The sequence below is a fragment of the Oryzias latipes genome, chromosome 16 (assembly GCF_002234675.1).
Source record: "Oryzias latipes chromosome 16, ASM223467v1".
In the NCBI taxonomy this organism is placed as follows: Eukaryota; Metazoa; Chordata; class Actinopteri; order Beloniformes; family Adrianichthyidae; genus Oryzias; species Oryzias latipes.
Genome location: NC_019874.2, coordinates 19,209,772 through 19,227,972, shown reverse-complemented (window position 1 = coordinate 19,227,972; position 18,201 = coordinate 19,209,772). Strand labels below are relative to the sequence as shown.

General features: G+C 40.6%; 2 protein-coding genes across 3 annotated transcripts; both read left to right on the top strand.

The window, feature by feature from the left end:
* Positions 1 to 949: 949 nt before the first annotated feature.
* LOC101159530 (urotensin-2 receptor-like) lies at positions 950 to 4,240 on the top strand. Its single transcript, XM_004078164.4, has 2 exons — positions 950 to 1,150; positions 2,638 to 4,240. Exon 2 carries the CDS (start codon positions 2,713 to 2,715, stop codon positions 3,847 to 3,849), a length of 1,137 nt encoding a protein of 378 aa, XP_004078212.4. The 5' UTR covers positions 950 to 1,150; positions 2,638 to 2,712; the 3' UTR covers positions 3,850 to 4,240.
* Positions 4,241 to 9,687: 5,447 nt separating this feature from the next.
* On the top strand, positions 9,688 to 17,881 carry khdc4 (KH domain containing 4, pre-mRNA splicing factor). 2 transcript variants are annotated; one of them, XR_002874914.1, is made up of 14 exons: positions 9,688 to 9,851; positions 10,227 to 10,413; positions 12,959 to 13,087; positions 13,189 to 13,268; positions 13,367 to 13,419; positions 13,526 to 13,701; positions 13,845 to 14,056; positions 14,581 to 14,641; positions 14,920 to 14,980; positions 15,090 to 15,409; positions 15,519 to 15,662; positions 16,083 to 16,164; positions 16,247 to 16,335; positions 17,149 to 17,881. XR_002874914.1 is itself a non-coding variant. In XM_023964069.1 (14 exons), exons 1-14 carry the CDS (start codon positions 9,823 to 9,825, stop codon positions 17,379 to 17,381), a joined length of 1,884 nt encoding a protein of 627 aa, XP_023819837.1. In that variant the 5' UTR covers positions 9,688 to 9,822; the 3' UTR covers positions 17,382 to 17,881. The 2 variants fall into 2 exon arrangements, 1 of the variants encoding a protein (XP_023819837.1); XM_023964069.1 differs by having other exon boundaries at positions 16,055 to 16,164.
* Positions 17,882 to 18,201: the final 320 nt, after the last annotated feature.

Sequence of the window (18,201 nt, the reverse complement as noted above, 5' to 3'; positions counted from 1 at the left end):
CTCTGACATTTCCACAGCACCAAATCGGACCCTGTTTTCAAAAAGTTTAGACTTCCCTGTCTTAAAGTGTGCTCATAAATGCTCTATCATTTTTAACAATAGCTTTTGTAGCCAGGAAAGATTTTTTTCCCCAATTTCAAGCATATTCTTCATATAACCTTATAGTGACAAGCATCAAGATTAAACAGAATAATCATTTTACCTTTGCTCATGTCATAAACCATCAAGCTTTCATAAATAACTGTGAAGGTTGTGGTTTTGGGAAGTATAACTGCAGCTGTCATACCTGGACTTTTCACAGCATGTAAATGTTAGTCACAGTATGACTAATGGTACTGAGGATAGCGTTTATGGTCAGATTTCTGACTTTTATGGAAAGACCTCGCTTTGGTTAGATTCTTCCTTAAGGTATTGAAGCCATTAAGTAAGTATCCCGCTTCAATCAAACATGCAACTACAAAATGGGACTGTAAAGTACAGCAGTTTGAGGCAGACACTAACATTAGTTTCATCTGAGCTTTAAATTCTCAGACGGCCTCTCAGCATGACCAGATTACGCATCCAGTTTTCCCAGCAATGAATCAAAAATGAAATAAAAGAAACTACAATTATCAGTAAGATTTAGGACGAATGCTGACAAAAATATAACACTCACACATTAACTAAATGTGTTTGAAATATCTTTAGTGTACTTTTTAACTGCAAAGAAAAGAACTATGTGATTACAGAAGTCTGTGCTATAAATTCTGCAGAATTTACCTTTTTTGTTGCAAAACTGTTTTTTTCTTAAAGTGGGGGCTTCTTAAATTCCAACCTTGGACTAGAACTATTTAGTATTAATATTCAGCATGCAAGATAACACCCTCTCATTAAGTGCGTGTGTGTCCCATCCCACTTCTCCACCACTGGAACACACAGAACCTCCAGTTGACTCAGACTCATCAGTAACAGAGCGGAGAACGCAGCTGCTCTGAGGCAGCACACTGCTCACGTCTCAAACTTCTTGAACAATCATCTCCTCCAACTGGCCATAAAGAGATCAGACAGATGAGAAGTACGTTTTAGGATGGGACTCCGTTTTTTTAACTCTAGCAATTTCAAGGAGTATTATTTTCCTTGCATCTGGGATTAAACCGTGCTAAAACTAACGGTATGTTGTTGTTTTTTTATTTCATCTCCAAACATTAACTGATGGATAAATGTAAATAAGGAGGTGCTGTTCCACCTTAAACATATCCAGAATGCTATTTAGGGTAAAACCTTTATTGCTGTTGGTACTGCCGTTTTGTATTAAAAAGGAAACACCTTAAAAAAAAAAACAAAGATTAAAGACAACAGAGAAACTGTAGTCTGAACGCATCAGATACATTTTAAGGGGAGCTTGCTGGGCTGTGGGTGATCAGCTAATCTTAAAATATGGCATAGTTGTAAAGTATTTTTATAGGCATTTCTTAATTAGCTAAATGGTTCTTATTCCCCAAATATGTAAATCAATGGACCCCTTCACACCTGACTTGATGTTAAATTATATAAGAAACATACTACAATGTTTATTCTGTTCAAGGCGATGTTAAATAAAGTGAAGTTGCAAATTAGCAACATACTGCATGAAAGGGTTAATGAACTTTAAAAAAATAATAAGTCAATCTGAAATCTTCTATTTCATCACCTTTGTTTGAAAAAATAAAGGTCCAGAAAGATTTAAATTTTTGTACCTAATCAAAATGTTCTTTATTTTTAAAACATAAAAAACAACTATTTCCTAAATATTATTTATTTGTATTTTGTGCAAATCAATGTCCTGTGTTTATGACAGCAGTTTTCAGAGCGCTGCAGAACACAGTAGCTCCTAACCTCAGAGCCACCTGGGTCACAGGCTTTTCGGGCTCTTTTTCCCCTTCATTTTTTTTCTTTTTTATATTAAAGTCAATTCAAAGAACAATTCTTTAAAAAATCTTCAGTTAAAAAACAGATACTTGTCTCACAAAACAAGAGGCTTAAATGTTCCTTTTTTCCTTGAACGCGGCGCCATGTTTCAGTCCTGACGCTTCAGGGGCTCATGCACGAATCCACATCCAAACCACCAGTGCGCAAAACTGCACAACACATGCACAAGAAATTTAAACAAAAACTTGGCCGTTTTTCACGGCTCCCAACCAACTCATTAAAACGTGTCTGCCCTTGTGTTGTCCTCATTTTCACTGTTTTTGTTAAACTTAACCATTGTCCACATGTTGACCTTCAGAAAGAGGTCTCGTTTGAGATTTACAGTGTTGAAAAGAAGCCCCCCCCCGCTTTGAAAATCCAATCATTTCACTAAAACTACAACAGCTTTCCCCCCTGTGAAACTATAAAACTGTGACGACTCTGCCAACAGGAGCAGGTTTCTACCCAAGCATAAATTATCCTGGCTTTGCTGACATTTTCATTTAAACATGTTTATATGACTGTATTTATGTTACGTTATGGTTTAAATGCACATAAATTCTCCTGCAGAACCCTTAGACAGACTAATAAGATTTGCTTTATGTGTATTATTTTGACAAATCTTTTGATTTTAGACATAAGGTGGAAAAAGTTTTGACACAAAATCAATATGAACCTTTTTCCCCCCTTTTTTTCTATCTTTTTTAATAGTCTGGCCATTTATTCTTCCCTGCCCTCCATCCCATCACTTTATCATAAAGCTGCTTTAACCCCTTACTTCACATTATGGATTTCTTGGGTTCTTTACCTCCTCCACCTCCTTACACCTTCACTGTAATGCCCAATCTTTCAGTTCCTTCCTCCTCTCCCTCCATCTCTCCATCACCCAGCTTGGCCTCCACAGCTCTCTTTTGCTCTTTTCTGTCACTTCTGTCCCTGCTGGGCATCACAGGAAACCTTTACACTTTAGGTCTCCTGTTGAGGCGCAGCACCAGTAGGAGGAGACGCGGAGGAGGGACAGCCTGCTGCTTTGGAAGACTCCCCGTACCATCCTGCCTCGCCAACTCCGCATCCCCCACATCTTCCCCAACCTCCTCCCCCTCCTCTTCTCTTCATCTCCAGGTACTGAGCCTTGCCCTTGCAGATTTACTCTACCTTTTCACCGCACCCTTCATCGTTTACGACAGCCTAGCCTCCGGATGGGCCTTTGGGGAACTTGGTTGCCGCCTCATCCTGAGCCTGGACCTCCTCACCATGCATGCCTCTATATTCACCCTGACCGCCATGAGTCTGGATCGGTACAGGGCTGTGGCCCATCCTCTACAGACCTCCTCCTCCAGCTCCTCCAGTTTGCTGCGTGTTGGTTTAGCATGGGGGCTAGCAGTGGCTCTTAGCATGCCAATGATGATCACCCTGCACTTAGAGAACGGGGAAAACCACGAGGGCCAGCTCTGCGTCCCGGCCTGGGATGAGCAGAGCTCCAAGGCCTACCTGAGTGTTCTGTTTTGTACCAGCATTCTCGGCCCTGGCCTTGCTATTGGAGCACTTTATGCCACTCTGGGGCGCCTTTACTGGGTATCACAGACACGGCCAGCATGGGCCAGTGGGAACAACACAGGTTGTCCGCCCCGAGCACCCAAACCAAAAGTCCTGCTCCTCATCCTCGGCATCGTCCTGGCCTTTTGGGCCTGCTTCCTCCCTTTCTGGATCTGGCAACTGCTACCCCTCTACAAGCCAGACATGCTGCGGACAGTACCGGTGGGGACGCAGGTGACAGTCAATCGCATCCTAACAGGGCTGACCTACGGGAACTCCTGTGTCAATCCGTTCTTCTACACGCTGCTGACTGGAAAACGAAAACGCGCCCGGCAAGTTCTCACATCAGCCAATCAGCTCTGCCGCAAGAGCAGCCCACTGCAGTAGAGGCTGCTTCTCTGCACCAGAACAGACAACAATATGAATGAGTGCATTTAAAACTGCTCCCATGTGTGCAGAGTTACTGGAATCCACAACAAACACCAAAGACCAGTGACTTAGCTTTAGCCTGCAGGCAATGTGAGTAAGCTTACATGAGTGATAGCACTTTCTAAAAGGACAATATCTCCTGTTAAGAGATAAGAATCAAAACATAAGGAAATTTTTCCAATATTTAGTGAATGTTTTCCTGAAATATATTAGTTTCTGAATGCGTTCTCATTAAAACATAGAAAACGTTGTTAAAACTTATATTAACTAATAAAATGACCACAAAGTTTACATTTTTAACAATTTTTGTAGTGCTGCAAAAACAGTTTTGTAAAAAAAAAAAAAAAGAGTTAAGTTATGCTTTAGAATTTTTTTTTTTTTTTACTTAAATCCCATCTATTTAGTGAAAATAATTTTCTTTTTATTAAGAAAATCAAGAGTGTTTTTTTGTAGTGCATGCACAGGAATTCTAAGTCATTTTTATTAGCACCTCTGGTTGTTTTTAGAAAACTCCTGAAGAAAATGTTTGTTTTTGAACAGCTGGTTATGTCTTGCCAGGCTCTGGACTTGGACATTTTTCTGTGAAATTGTTTATTGACTTAACCATTTATGTTCAAGTGTGGCTACAGGCCTTTTTGTTTTCTTCTCTTGGACCTTGACATATCTGAAAAAGTGTCTTTGCAATCATCTTGAACCTGCATTTTGGGTTTAACATGACAGGTATTCTTATAAATAATGCAAAGGTTGCATGTCGTTAAATAATATTGGTTGTAATAAGGTTTTATATCATTGCAGAGTATAAAATCTTGAATAAAGATAATGCCTTTGAATATTTTTTGTGGCACTGGCTCTTTTATCACTGACTGATTGATCAAATAACATAAGTAAAAGGAAAATAATAACAGAAAGACGATGTTTAATAGTGAGATTTCTTTACTTTGGATTTTCTTCATTTGGAAAGAGTCATCTGTGACTGAAAAGGCTGCACTGCATTGCAAACCCTCCTTTTCTTTGACCCAGATGAGCAAATAGTGTTGTTTGACAGAGACAAATGCAACTGGGGATGAGATGATTGGACTAATAGCCCAAGATAGTCATGCGTGAGGAGGTCTTAAATACACATCGCAAATGTCTTCTCATCAAACTCTAAGGTTTTGATCGGCGGCTTGAGCATAAATCCATTGTAAATTTTTGATGGAAATAAATTCTGCATTTGTCTTTCACTTTATACAGTTTGATGGAACAAATAGGTCTATTTTAGCATTTGCTAATGATGCTGGGATGTTTGAAGAAAAAAAGAATGAGCTTCATACGGAAAAAAAATCAAACAATGACTGTAAAACTAATAAGAAAACCCATCATTAATCTGAAATCTTTTCCATTTCATCTCTATTGTCAAAAACTAAGTCTCCAGAAAGATGAGATTTTTGTCCGTATGCTACTCACAAAGAACCACTAAAATATTTTCTGTGGTCAACTGGAAAAGAACAAAGATCTGCAGGTACTGAATCATTTAAGCCATTTGTTTTAGAATGTAACACAAGACTTTAATTACGCCAACTATAGGCTTGCACATATCTTTTCATGCATGCATGTTTTATACGGAGGTTACCTGAGGAAAAGAAAACCTTGCGTTTGCATAAGAAGCGAGTACACCCTGCAGGGCTTTGCACTGCAAGGGGTGATAAATTGAAGAGTCCCTCTAAAACCATTTGTCAGGGGAATATGATTTTTTGTGCTCTGCGATGCCAATTTTTTTTTTGGTCCATGCTGCCTTCCATGTGTTTCCATTTACTCGATCCTTCTAACCTTGGAGCACAATGTTCCCACTGCAGTTATAATCATGCGCTGACACCACAGGGGGCGCTTCTGTTGTGAAGTTAATGCAATATCCATCCACCTTTCACAGACAGCAAAGACTCACACAGACCGTACATAACTCTGCTGCAGACAAATAGTCAGCTACTTTTGAAATTGTGCACCTTCATGTGAGACTTTGTGAGTTTTGGAGCCTTGAATCCCTTTTAAATGACAGACGATGGAGGATCTGTCTCAAAGAGAGATTAAACTCATCTAAAAACTATCCGTGGAAGCAATTTTGGTATTAAAGCACAGAAAAGTGAACGTTTAGGGGTGCAAACTGGCCTAGCTTTGTGTTCCCATGTTAACATTAGACTCTATATATCAGATGATGAAGTCGTCCCTCAGATCTGCAGGGTCGACTGAACATGTGATAAACTGAAATACACTGTTTGGTCAACCCAACCAAATGGAAGGAAAATATTGTCCCAGTTGGCAGATTGGCCAATCTATAAACTCTGTGTTGCTTCTGGTTGCTCCAACAACAACTTTAGAAGTCCACTGCAACAAAGCGCTCCTCATTTATCACGAGATTGTCCTCTCAGACCAAAGCAACTCTTTTCTCTAGAAACTGTGTTCTACCTGAGGATTTCATAACCTCAGCACATGTCAGTTTCCTGGAACCACCAAGCATCTTTCCATCCCAGCCCCCCCCCCCCCCCCCCCCCCCCCAACCACCAGGCTGTCCTTCTGACCACTGTTCGAGGCGGTTGCAGGTGCCCCTCCCCTGGGCAGGCAGCACAGGAAAGCACCCCGCTGCACAGACGAGACGAGGCCACAACCCAGGCCAAAATCCTGCTGTGAGGTGTATAAGAGGCTCCCATTCTCTGTAAACACACGCACACACACAAGATTCCCCCCTTCCCTCCTTTAAAACTCACTCTCCCCATCTGTTTTCCCTCTCTCCGTCTTGTCTGCTCCACACTTCACTCTTATTCTGGTCTTATTTATGCGGCTTTCAGAAAGTCGTACTCTGGGGTCTCAGAGTAATCATTGGCATCGTGAATTTTAAGACTTCCAGTTTTCAGCATGTGAAACATCAGCCGGCGAAATCAAACCTGCTTCAGATTATGATGCCACCTATGTGACATACGCACCCTCAGTCAAAAACCTACTTCTAATAATTGCTGGTATAGCAGCAAACACTCAAACCAAGGTGCTCACAGTGTCTCTTTGTTAAACCCTGGACAGCCCCAGCCGGGGCACCCTTCTTCCTTCATGTCCCTGATCTCACAACTCAGTGTCAGCTGCCGCGATCAGGCGAGACCCGGCTTTGCGGGCCTCAAAGGCCGGAGGTTACATCAACCAACACACACATCACGGTTAACACTCAGGCTCATACTACACTCTTGAGTCTTCCTTGATCCCTCTCCATGTGTTTCGACGAGATTTTTTTTCTTCTTCTTCTCGCACTGTACTGCCTGTAAATAGTTATCGCTGTCAAGGCAGGCGTCAAAGATCTGCTGACCTCTGACAAGACGTTCATGTGAGGGCTTCAGTTTTTTCAAGCACTTCCCATCTCTTGGGGGGGGAAACAAAGAGTAAAAAAATATATCTGAAAAACGACAACTTAAAAAAAGAAAAGGTATTTTGGAGATATTAGATTTCTGGTGTTCCACTGGAAGATGTTACAGTGATTAAAATACTATCCATCTTCTTTCCTTCAGCCGAGGTTGCAGGGGCTTCAGACTGGGCAGAGATACCCAGACAGACCTCCTTCTCCAGACAGTCCTCCTTCTCCACAGAAATGTCCTCCAGTTCTACCAAAGGTGACCCTAAAGCTGTCCCAGGCCACCTGAGTGACATGGTCCCTCTGGTACTCCCGGAATCTTTCCTGGGGCAAAGAAAACTCTAGGAGAGATTTAAAAAAAAAAAAAAAACGCTCAAGCCACCCCAACTGGCTCTTTGCTGTGTTAAGGAGCAGCGGCTTTACTACTTATCTGCTTGTCAACCTCATGCTCCAGACTTCCTCCAACAAGATCCCAAAATACTTATTTTCCTCCACCTGGAGCAGGAGTTGTCCACTTACCTGAAGGGGTAAAACCCTCTTTTTTTGGTCGAGAATCATGGCCTCTGACCTGCTCAACCAGATTTCATCAGACACTCGTAGCATGATTGGGATTGCAACTGTTGTTCACCGAGGTGAACTCCCTCACCGTGGGCAACTCCAGGGTGGAAGAGACTCCAACCATAAAGAAACCCAGAGCCCAAACGGTGCGTCCAGGCGAACCTGATTATCTCCACCCTGTGCCGCTCATCCACAAAGCAAGTTCAGGCTCTTTTCAAAAGTGAAGTGAAGTTTCATGAACCAATAGTTAAATTCAATTTCTGTGGATTGAGTCATTGGAGCACAGTCGCTCAAATGACACAGCACACATTCCACACAGTCTTTCTGGTTGAGCCAAGCTGGGTCCAATCCCAGGCACAATCCTGTGAGCCCCAACCCCTGGTCTAGCTGCAGGTCAGGAGCCTGGTGAAAACTGTCTGGGCAACCTATCAAGGGCAGTTGGAACGCTCTTAGTCTGGCTTTTCAGCCAGGACCTGTCCAAAAGTTCAGATCTGATAACTACAATCCATCAACGTAGAAACACACGCTATTAAGACCACAGTGTGTTTCCACAACAGACAATAAAACTGCAACTAACCACTAAGTAGACTTTACAACAGCAAAAACCGCAGTCGGTAGTCACCTAACCTGAAGGACCAATGTTTTAAATGAACTTTTTTTTCTTCCAAAATTTTATTTATGAGCATTGAGAAAGTTATAAAGCAGTACATTTAAATTCAGTTCGGGCCAGTTTTGAACCCATGACATATCTCCATTCTCAACTATTCTTTTTCTTTTTTTCAATAACATAACTTAGTATCTAACAAGACACAAAACAGGGAACAGCGGATGCATTATTACGGAGGGAGGGAAGTTTAAAATAAAAAAATAAAAACGAATTATAATAATAATATAAAATAAAATAAAACATTCATCTTGATTATCAATACAAGCCAGACATGTCCAATACCTTTATTTGTTGTAAATTATTAACATAAAATATCCATTCTGTTAAATGAACTTTTTTAATAATCCTAGACCCTACTGTCTAAGTTCTTCTTATTAGAAGTTTGCAACATACATATCTATAGTGCAAAGCCAAAAACAAATTAGCTCAAACTCTGACAAATCAAAAATTAGGATTAAAAAAATCCGAGATCTAAAAAGATTTGAGAAAATGAGTTTGGATAAAATAACTTAACAAAATGTCAAAAGTTGGGGTTGAAAGTGTTCATAACGTTGTGATGATGAAGACCTATAATGTTTGACAAGATGAAAGTTAAAATTCAATAAGATTGCCAACTTCTGAAAGTAAGCAAACATTAAAAATCCTCTTTATAATTTGATCTTGTTGTTTGAATGTCAGTTGGGTTTGACTTTTACAAAATACCATTTCTATGAATACATCTCAACTAATGCCTGGATTCGTCCACAGTTTATAAATATCTCTATCAGGTACTCTAATTTATGTATTGAGGGTTGGTTCTAATGTCTTGATTATCCGATTCAAATTAAAGGAGGCTAAAACTATTTTACCAAAAAAGGTACTTTAAAAATTATCCTAAAACAACACATTGATAATGATACAGTTGTCAAATCATATCAAGTATACTTCATCCATAAAAATACCCTTCTGAAAGACATTAAACAGAAAAATAACCTTATAAAGGGAAAAAACGTTCTGACTTTAAAATTGTGGAGTGCGAGAAAGCTATAGCCTGACAAGAAAGTAATTAAAGGTAACTTTGATTGCTGCAGTTTTAAATTGGGAACAAAAAAACAACCATGGCTGCTTGTGAGCAGAAATTCATCCAATTTCCATATAAAAACTTGCGGCTCTCTAGCGCCCTCTTGTGTTTTCTTTATTTTTCTTCTCTTTTTTGCAAATAACAAGGCGGAAGCGGAAATAGAGGAACATTGGCTAACAACTGGGAGCTCTCTCTGCTGAACCTGTTCTCAAGTCAAGATTACTTCTTTAATTTGCCTCCGTGTTGATAAGGTTTTCTCCGTTAAAGGGAGTATTAATGTCCTTTTGTGGAACACAGAATAGTGGGTAGGTAACAAAACGACTGGCGTTGTCATTTTCTTGTGTTATTATTGCACATTTAGTTTCAACGTACCCAGTTAGCTAGCTAGGTTGCTAATGTTAGCCAAACCATGTAATTATGCCCGTGTACTGCGGAGCCCCTGCGTTCGTTATCATGTAGTGACGCAAAGCCATTTATGTTCTGAAGTACAAAAATGTTGTTCCGTTAACGACTGTTTTTGTGGAAAGATTTAAAAAACAAAAAAGGCGTAAACACTTTCGCAACTTCCCGAACAATAATGGTTTATGGATCATCATCATTGGATGAAGAAGTTGGGCAGATTCGTTTAAAAAGGCCAATACGTTTCACTGCCTCTGATGTGATGTGATGTGTTTATGTAGGCGCCGTAGTAAATGGGACCAACCTGGTCCCGGGTCGGGCTCCTCCGGTGGGATGGGGGGGTCTGAGGCTGCGCCCACCGGGGCTCTGGATGCTGCAGCTGCGGTGGCCGCAAAGATTAACGCCATGTTGGTCGCTAAAGGAAAGCTCAAACCCTCCCAGATAGGAACATCGGGGCTGTTGGACAAGGTATGGATCTGCTCCAATAATAATAATAATAATAATAATAATAATAATAATAATAATAATACATGGATCCTAATGATTTTAGCATTTTTTTTCCCTTTGACTTAAACATATATTTGTCTTTTTATGCGTGAATAAAATAAAGTGTGCAGTCTATATTCAATATAGACTGCACACTTTATTTAATTATTTACAATGTAATATTTTAAATAGCTGTTATGCGCTGTAATTTCTCAGTTTTAATTGAGTTTTCTGGCTAATTTTTGTTTTCCAATCCAGTCAAGTAAGCAGTATTATTCTAGCAGTTCAGATGCTATACGACCAACTTTATTAAAGCATTCTCTATTTGCTAATGAAGTAAAACTAAGAAGTAGTGTCAAAGCTTTGCAGAAAAATGTTCTTATTTTTCTTGACAATGTTGTTGTTTAACTTTCAAGATTTTTGCTTAGAGTTTAAGTGAAAGTGTCAATATTGATAGTAGACCAGGGGGGTATTCCAGAAAGCAGGTTATGCTAGCTCCCACGATAAGTTTGAAGCTAAGGAAGTTGATAACCTCAGCTTTCGGTTCAAGAAATGGAGGTATGTTTCAGGGTAGGTCAAGTTACCATGGCAACTCATGCTCTGAACATAACCTGGTCCGGAGCAGGTTTAGTTGAAGCTTAGTTTGTTTACAGAGAGGTGAAGCAGCATGGCGTGTCCATTTGAAGATGATTTAGTGGATGAAGAAGTTCAGATAATACTTTTTCCACCATGAGAGGGTGATGATACCACGTATGGATGTTGTAAAGATAAACATTTTTACTTTGATCCAAATTAATTATTTAATTCAGTTAAGATAAATAATTTTTTTAGGTCACCTTAAAAATAACACGGAGTTTTCAGACAATTATTTTCCTTTCATTCAAATTAATTCTATTAAGTAGGTGTAACTTTGGTGCTGCCGTTAGATCGGCACCGCAAGGGATTCTGGGATATCATTCCCTTTGCCTGTCTGGACGGATTTGGGTTTAAGTGTGGGTTTTTGACAGAATGTGTTTAGTTGTATAGCTATTTTACTGTGTTTTGCCGAGTTATTTTGTCCTACTATGCTTACGTCTCTGCACCATGAGTGAGAGTGAAGGAGAGGATGATGAGTTTATATAGCACCCCTACAAGCACATAATGTAATGACAATGATGGAAAATTCTTTATTGAATTTTTGCACTGCATTTTTTTCCGTCCTTTTTATTGTTATAAAAATGAGCATATCTGCTGGCTCAAACTTAGACATATGAGAGTTCAAGAAATATAAGTAATTAAGATTGAAAAAAGATTAATGGAGTAATGTGATATCTAGTTAGATAAATATGTAAATTTGAGTTTGAGTTGTATAAACAATTATTGAGTTTTATAGACGTAAGAAATTAGGTTGAATAAATTTAACTAAATCATTTGTTACTAATAGAAGAAATTTATTTAAGATTTTATATATATATATTTTGCTTAGAGCAGAAACTCTTTTTTTTTGATGATGCAGCCTTGTTACTTTTTTGATGGACTTATAATCTTTATCCGCCGTCTCTCTTCCGTCTCAAGTGTCCCGCTTTTTTTCTTTTTTTCTCCACGCGTTTCCATGGTGACTCCAGAAATCGGCGATCTATTGAGAATGTCTTTATGTACCTCCTGTGCACGAGCATTAACCCAAGGTTACCAAGTCGAGCGTAATTACGCTAACTCATATCCGGTCTTTTGTACCGACATACCCAGAGTAAGCAAGTTCAGGCGGATTTCAGCCAAAGTTCAGGCTTAAAGTCTGGCTAGTTTAAACATGCTTCCTGGAATACCCCCCAGGAGTGAGTTTGATGTTTTGATGTCATCTGTCTTGCAAACGTCTTGATACGGTACATACATTTGGCATTTTCTTTTGGTTTTACATTAAATTTGGTTACTAGCTGTTCAATAGCCACAGGTAAATCTGTTGTTGCATCACCCGGCTCCCAACTATTAAATGTAAACATAGTCATTGAAAAAGAGTGTCTGCTGTCAGCAGACCTTACCTAAAAAGAAGAAAGAAGGTTCTTAGCTCAGAAGTGCAGGGCCCGTTTTCCTGTACCTGCACTTTGTTGTTGTCTTTGTAATGCACACATCTATAGGATTATGTAGACTCTGACATGTTAACAAACATATTTTCTGGAAGCATGCAGTCATTTCTGAAACCTAAATAACTCTTGTGAGAGATCTGAAAACACAAAATGTTATTTAGCTCAATTTTTGCACTTTCTATTTAATCTTCAATGTTTTTTGACCCAAAAGAACAACAAAAAACTGTTCGTATAATCAAAACATGTGTAAAAGACTTTTCTGACATGTTGGCTGCAGGTTGGAGGGTAAGTGTTTTGATGTGTGTTTTCCTCACATTGAAGTGTTTTTCCTCTGCAGTAACTACCAGAAGTACAAATGCTCAATCCAAATCAAATTTTAGAAGAAAAAAAAGAATTCTTTTTAAAATGTGCAAAGTCATAAAGAAATGATAAACTAGGCCTTTACATTGTGGCTTCTCTCTCCTCAGACTGTGGGTGCTGGAAAGTCTGCAGTGCCTCCAAAAGCCAAAGATGATTTGGTTGTAGCCGAAGTTGAGATCAACGATGTCCCGATCAACTGTCGAAACCTCCTGACACGCGGACAGACGCAGGATGAGGTCAGGAGTGTGACGTGGGCCAATTTATTTGACAGGATAACGTCCATCTCTCTCTTTGGGTGTGCCTAACAAGTGTTTTTTTAAAACCTTTTTATGTGCAGATCAGCAAGGTGAGCGGAGCCGCAGTTTCAACCAGAGGTCGATACATGACAGCAGAGGAAAAAGGCAAAGCGCTTCCAGGGTGATTCCTCTATGAACTTGTTTTCAGTGATGAAGTCGTGGGCGTGGTGTTGATGGTGTCTGTGCTAACACAGCTTTGTTCCGGTCTGCTTTGCTCAGGGACCGACCTCTGTATTTGCATGTTCAAGGACAGACAAGAGAGCTGGTGGACAGTGAGGATTCATTCATTTATCTTTATGATGTTATAAAGGATTTTTTTTTTTTTTTCAAGCTGTTTTTTTTTCGTGTGACTGATGGTCTGTTTCTCTCCTTCTGAAGGAGCTGTTAATAAAATTAAGGAGGTCATCACAAACGGTGTGGTGAAAGCTGCTACTGCTTCGCCGTCCTCATCTTTCTCCTCGAGTGGAGCCCCAGTCACAGTGTACCATCAGCAGAACCCCCCTGCACCCTCACTGCCCGTCATGACCAACCAGAAACCTCACTTTCAGTCAGGGGTAGGGGTCTGAGTTCTATATCATAACTTTTTTTTTTTTAAGGTAGTTTCTTTGTTGTTTTGGGAAGCACACTCTTTCATCACTAAAGCTCTACAACTTTAGAAAAGGTGGTTTTTACAACTGTTTTTTCTTCTTATTCTAAGATGCACTACGTTCAAGATAAAGTCTTTGTGGGGCTGGAGCACGCCATCGCAGGATTCCCCGTTAAAGAGCGAGTAGAGGGCGTAGGCTGTTCGTATCTTCAGCACATTCAGGCTGAGACGGGGGCCAAAGTCTTTCTCAGAGGAAAAGGATCTGGCTGTTTAGAGCCAGCTTCAGGACGGGAGGCCTTCGAGCCTATGTACATTTACATTAGGTCAGTGTTGTCCTATCAATAAGTAAAAATATGTTTATAAGAAACAGTACATTTTAATGAATATTGAATATTATAATCACAGTGTAAAGCTTTTTTGCAGCAAAGTTATTTATGGCATTTCATCTCTGCCCAACCCCGCATTTTACAACTGCAGGCCTCCGATCCTAACTGAGCCGGGATCTTGCACGGTCAATTCCCCTTTGCACGCTCAACTGGATTTGCGCGCAGTGTTAAGGGGGCGTTTTTGTCACTTGGGGGGCGGTGTTCAGGGGTGTGTTTGTCACTTGGTGGCAGAAACCTTTCTGGTTGATCTGATTGGCCAAAATTTGCTGGTCAAATCCGGCGAGGCAGCGGGGCGGGACTTTCATTTCAGTTTTAAAATGCGGGGTCGCTCAGTTAGAATTGCGGCTGCGCGGTTCTAAGGGTCACCTACTCAGTTCCTGAATACGCCCGCTCAGTTGTTTTTACGCCCTTTCACTTTATGGCAGAGATAAAACGCCATCGTTTTTCATTTTTGTCTGCAGTCATCCTAAACCAGAAGGACTAGCAGCAGCAAAGACGTTGTGTGAAAACCTTCTTCAGACTGTGAGTAATTAACATTTCAATGGGACTGATTTTAAACAGTGATAGCCACAAAAAGTCATAACTTAAATAAGTAAGAATTTCTTAAATTGTTTAAAAAAATTTTTTTTTTATCTAGCTATTGTCTTGCAAGGTAGAAGCAAAAAAAAAGTTTTTGAAAAGCATTTTTCTCAAATTCATCCAGTTATTCCATTTGGGTTGTACATGGAAATATTTGTGTCTATACATTTATTTTATTACTTCAAATAAACCGTCTTTTTTCCTGTTTTCCCTTCTGACAGGTCCATGCAGAGTATTCACGTTACCTTAGTCAAATGAGCACGATAATGCCAGCACAGCAAGGTCAGACATTTTTAAATAACATTTAGGTGACTTAACATCTCAGATCGTTGTTTTTATCCAAATCTAAAGCGGTTGCACTTTTATCACTCAGTATGTTTTTCGGTTTCAGGCTTTACACAGCCCTCAGTGGTCAATGGGGTGCCTCCTCAGCCCCCGTACTACCCTCCAGCTGGTTACCAATCAGGCTATCCCCTGCCTGTGCCCCCACCTCAGCCCCAACCTGTCCCTCCACCATATAACGTACCCCTTCCTATTCCTCCAGTGGCACCAGCAGGTGTGCCAGCTCAGTACCCAGTTCGCCCTCCATGCCCGGTTCCAGCTCCTCCCCCCATTCCTGCTCACCCTTTGGCTCCAATGCCGACTCCCACGGTGGCTCCTGGACCAGCGCCTATTTTGCCACCAACTCAGGCCCCAGAGATTCTGCCCCAGGTAAAATACACAACAGTACTAGAAAGAATCAAGAAAAAAAAGCTTATAATGAAAATTATAATTGCAAAGTGACGAATCATTTGTTTTCTTCTCATTCTCTTTTGTGCAGACTCTTCCTCCTGTCCATTTTCTTCCCTCTGCTGCAGCACCACCCAAAGCTCCACCTCCAGCTGCTCCCACCAGCCAACCACAGAAGAGACGTTTCACAGAGGAGGTTCCAGATGAGAGGGACAGCGGCTTGCTTGGATACCAAGTAAGAAAATAAAAGATACTGTAGCCTTTCTGCTTGTACTAACCCGTTTCCCTCAATTCCCATTTGTTTTCTTCAAACATGGCGCAGTTTCTATCATGTCATGCTGTTTCCACTTTAAAGCTCAACATAATGTCCATCCTTCACTCACATTTTCTTAAGGATTGAGTGAGACGGTTTGGCCTGCTGTTTACCTGCCGGTCCTCACTTACAGTTTGCCCATGAATCTCTACTGGTAACATGGAGTTTATTAGAAAAAAAAATCCTGAACAACCTTTCAGAAAGTCCTGGAAAGAAATCTCAGTTTTTGCTTTAGCTTATTATTATCAAAGTGTCAGGACAGGGCTTAGTTGAGGATGTCTGCTAATGGTGCTTGTGTGTTTTTTTGCTCATAGCATGGACCCATTCATGTGACTAATTTAGGTGCAGGCTTCTCAGTGGGCAGCCCAGACTCTTCAGGACCCCCATCACAGAGTTCCTCCGGCTTGGCGAGTGAGAGGAACAGGTACCTGGGTTTTGAATCCTCAAATTTGGACCTGCGTCAAAGGCCACAGTTCGTGTGTCAGCTTTTATTTTTTGCATTTCAGTCGGCAGCTAATGCCTCCACCACCGACCATGGCTGTGAACGGAGTACGACCCAAAACAGAGGAGAAGAGGGTACCCCCAGCCCCTGTGGGTAAGGGGGTTTTCTTCTGGATTTTCAAACCCAATCTGTCGCTCATGTCAGCGGACAACGATTGGGGAAATATCTGTTCTGCTGTTGCGTAGATCTGTAAATCCTCTCCCAGAATGCCTCACTGTTTGCATTTCAGTTGTTCTGCAAGGAATTTGATGAAGTACAAATCTGTTAGACGTGCAAAGACACCAAAACACAACTAATTTTGAAACTCCCTATTTCTGTGGCAGAGGAGATTAGTGGAGAATGTGACTCAGTCAACCACAGTCAGCCCGAATCGGCAGCTTCTTAGGGTTCTTTCAGGATTCTGCAGGTGTGACTTCAGCTCTGCAGATAGTGCGATGGAGCTTTGACTTTTGCCTGTTTGTCAGTCGTCTGATGAGTCGAGGCCACCTTACCGTCGTATTCTGATGACTTTATCAGCCTGGATTGTTGTGGTTTTTTCCTCTTTCTTTTCTTTGCTAACAAGAATCTCTCCTGTTTTTGTGTTTTTCTCTTCTTCTGTGTTTTCTTCTCTTCCATGTGTCTCTGGTGCAATGCTGGATACTGGTTGGGGGTGGGGCACCACTCGACCTGTGACGCCGTCCTGCCGCTCGTTTGAACGGCCCTAACATTGTCCCACCAACCAATGGCTGCTGATATCAAATTTAAATCCATTAACTTTTTGTTTCTTCCCAAAATGTCTTTGGAATAATCAAACTTGTCGCATTTCAAACTCCTGCTGCTGTTCTGCTATTTCTCCCCCCTGCCCCTCTTTTCCAAACATGTTCCCTGCCTTTCTTCTTTCTTGCTCCCAATTCTTCTTTTTTTCAGAGCCTGTAGTGAAACGACTGAGAACAGGTCTGGTGGCATACAGCGGCGACTCCTCTGATGAAGAGGAAGACCAACCCACCTCCAAAGCCTCAGGGCCAGGTAACCCTGGAGTAGCTCCCCCTACCTCAGCCTCTTCAGGGTGGACACCAGGCTATCGCTGTCCTCCCCCACTGCCCCCCCGGGCCAAGACGCAACCACAACAGCAGCCCATGCCTTTCTGGATGGCACCGTAACACAACAACTACAAAAAAAAGAGATTTGTCAGTGTCCTACAGGATGTTTGTTCATATCCAGCTCAGGCCACTGATGCCTGCTGCTCACATGTGGAAGATTCTTAAAAGCGGTTTGTTGATTTCAGTTATTTTTAGTAAAAAAAAAAAAAAAAAAAGATGTTTTGTACAAATCCAGTGTTTGTTTGTTTTTGCATACAGATTGTGTAAAGATGAACTTTGGCAAAATAATTCTTGATTTTATTTTGTGTAGATAGTCAAATGAGGGACATTTTTTCTGGTTAATGAAACATTTAAGCAGAAACCTTTTTTTTGTTGTTGTAGTGTCATTGTACATATAGAGTAAAACACAGGGCAGTTTTTATCATTTTCCTCCTTTTTCACCACCTTTTTTTCCTCTTCAATTTTTTGTTTTTGTACAGATCATATTCATGTTTTGTGTAGGGCGCCTTCTACATTTACTTCAAACAAAAAAAATAAACTTAATTTATTTGTGTGCTTGAGTGCTTTGTATTTATTTATATTATAGGATTTCTTTTCTTTTTTAAGTTTTAGTGCAAGTGGCAGAAAAGCTTCTATAAACTGAATTCAACATAAGCAGTTCATATTTTATGACATTTTCATTCACACACACTTGCTCACATTTAATATATTCCTATTGAAACTATAGCAGCAAAAAAATAAAACTTATGACAGATTTTCTGATCAAATTCTCCTAGTTAAAGTATCCCTTTAATGGATTTTTCCACAGCTGTTTTTTTTCATCATCAAAGATGAGTAAGATTTATTTAACCCTTGTGCTATCTTAGATGACCCCACCCTT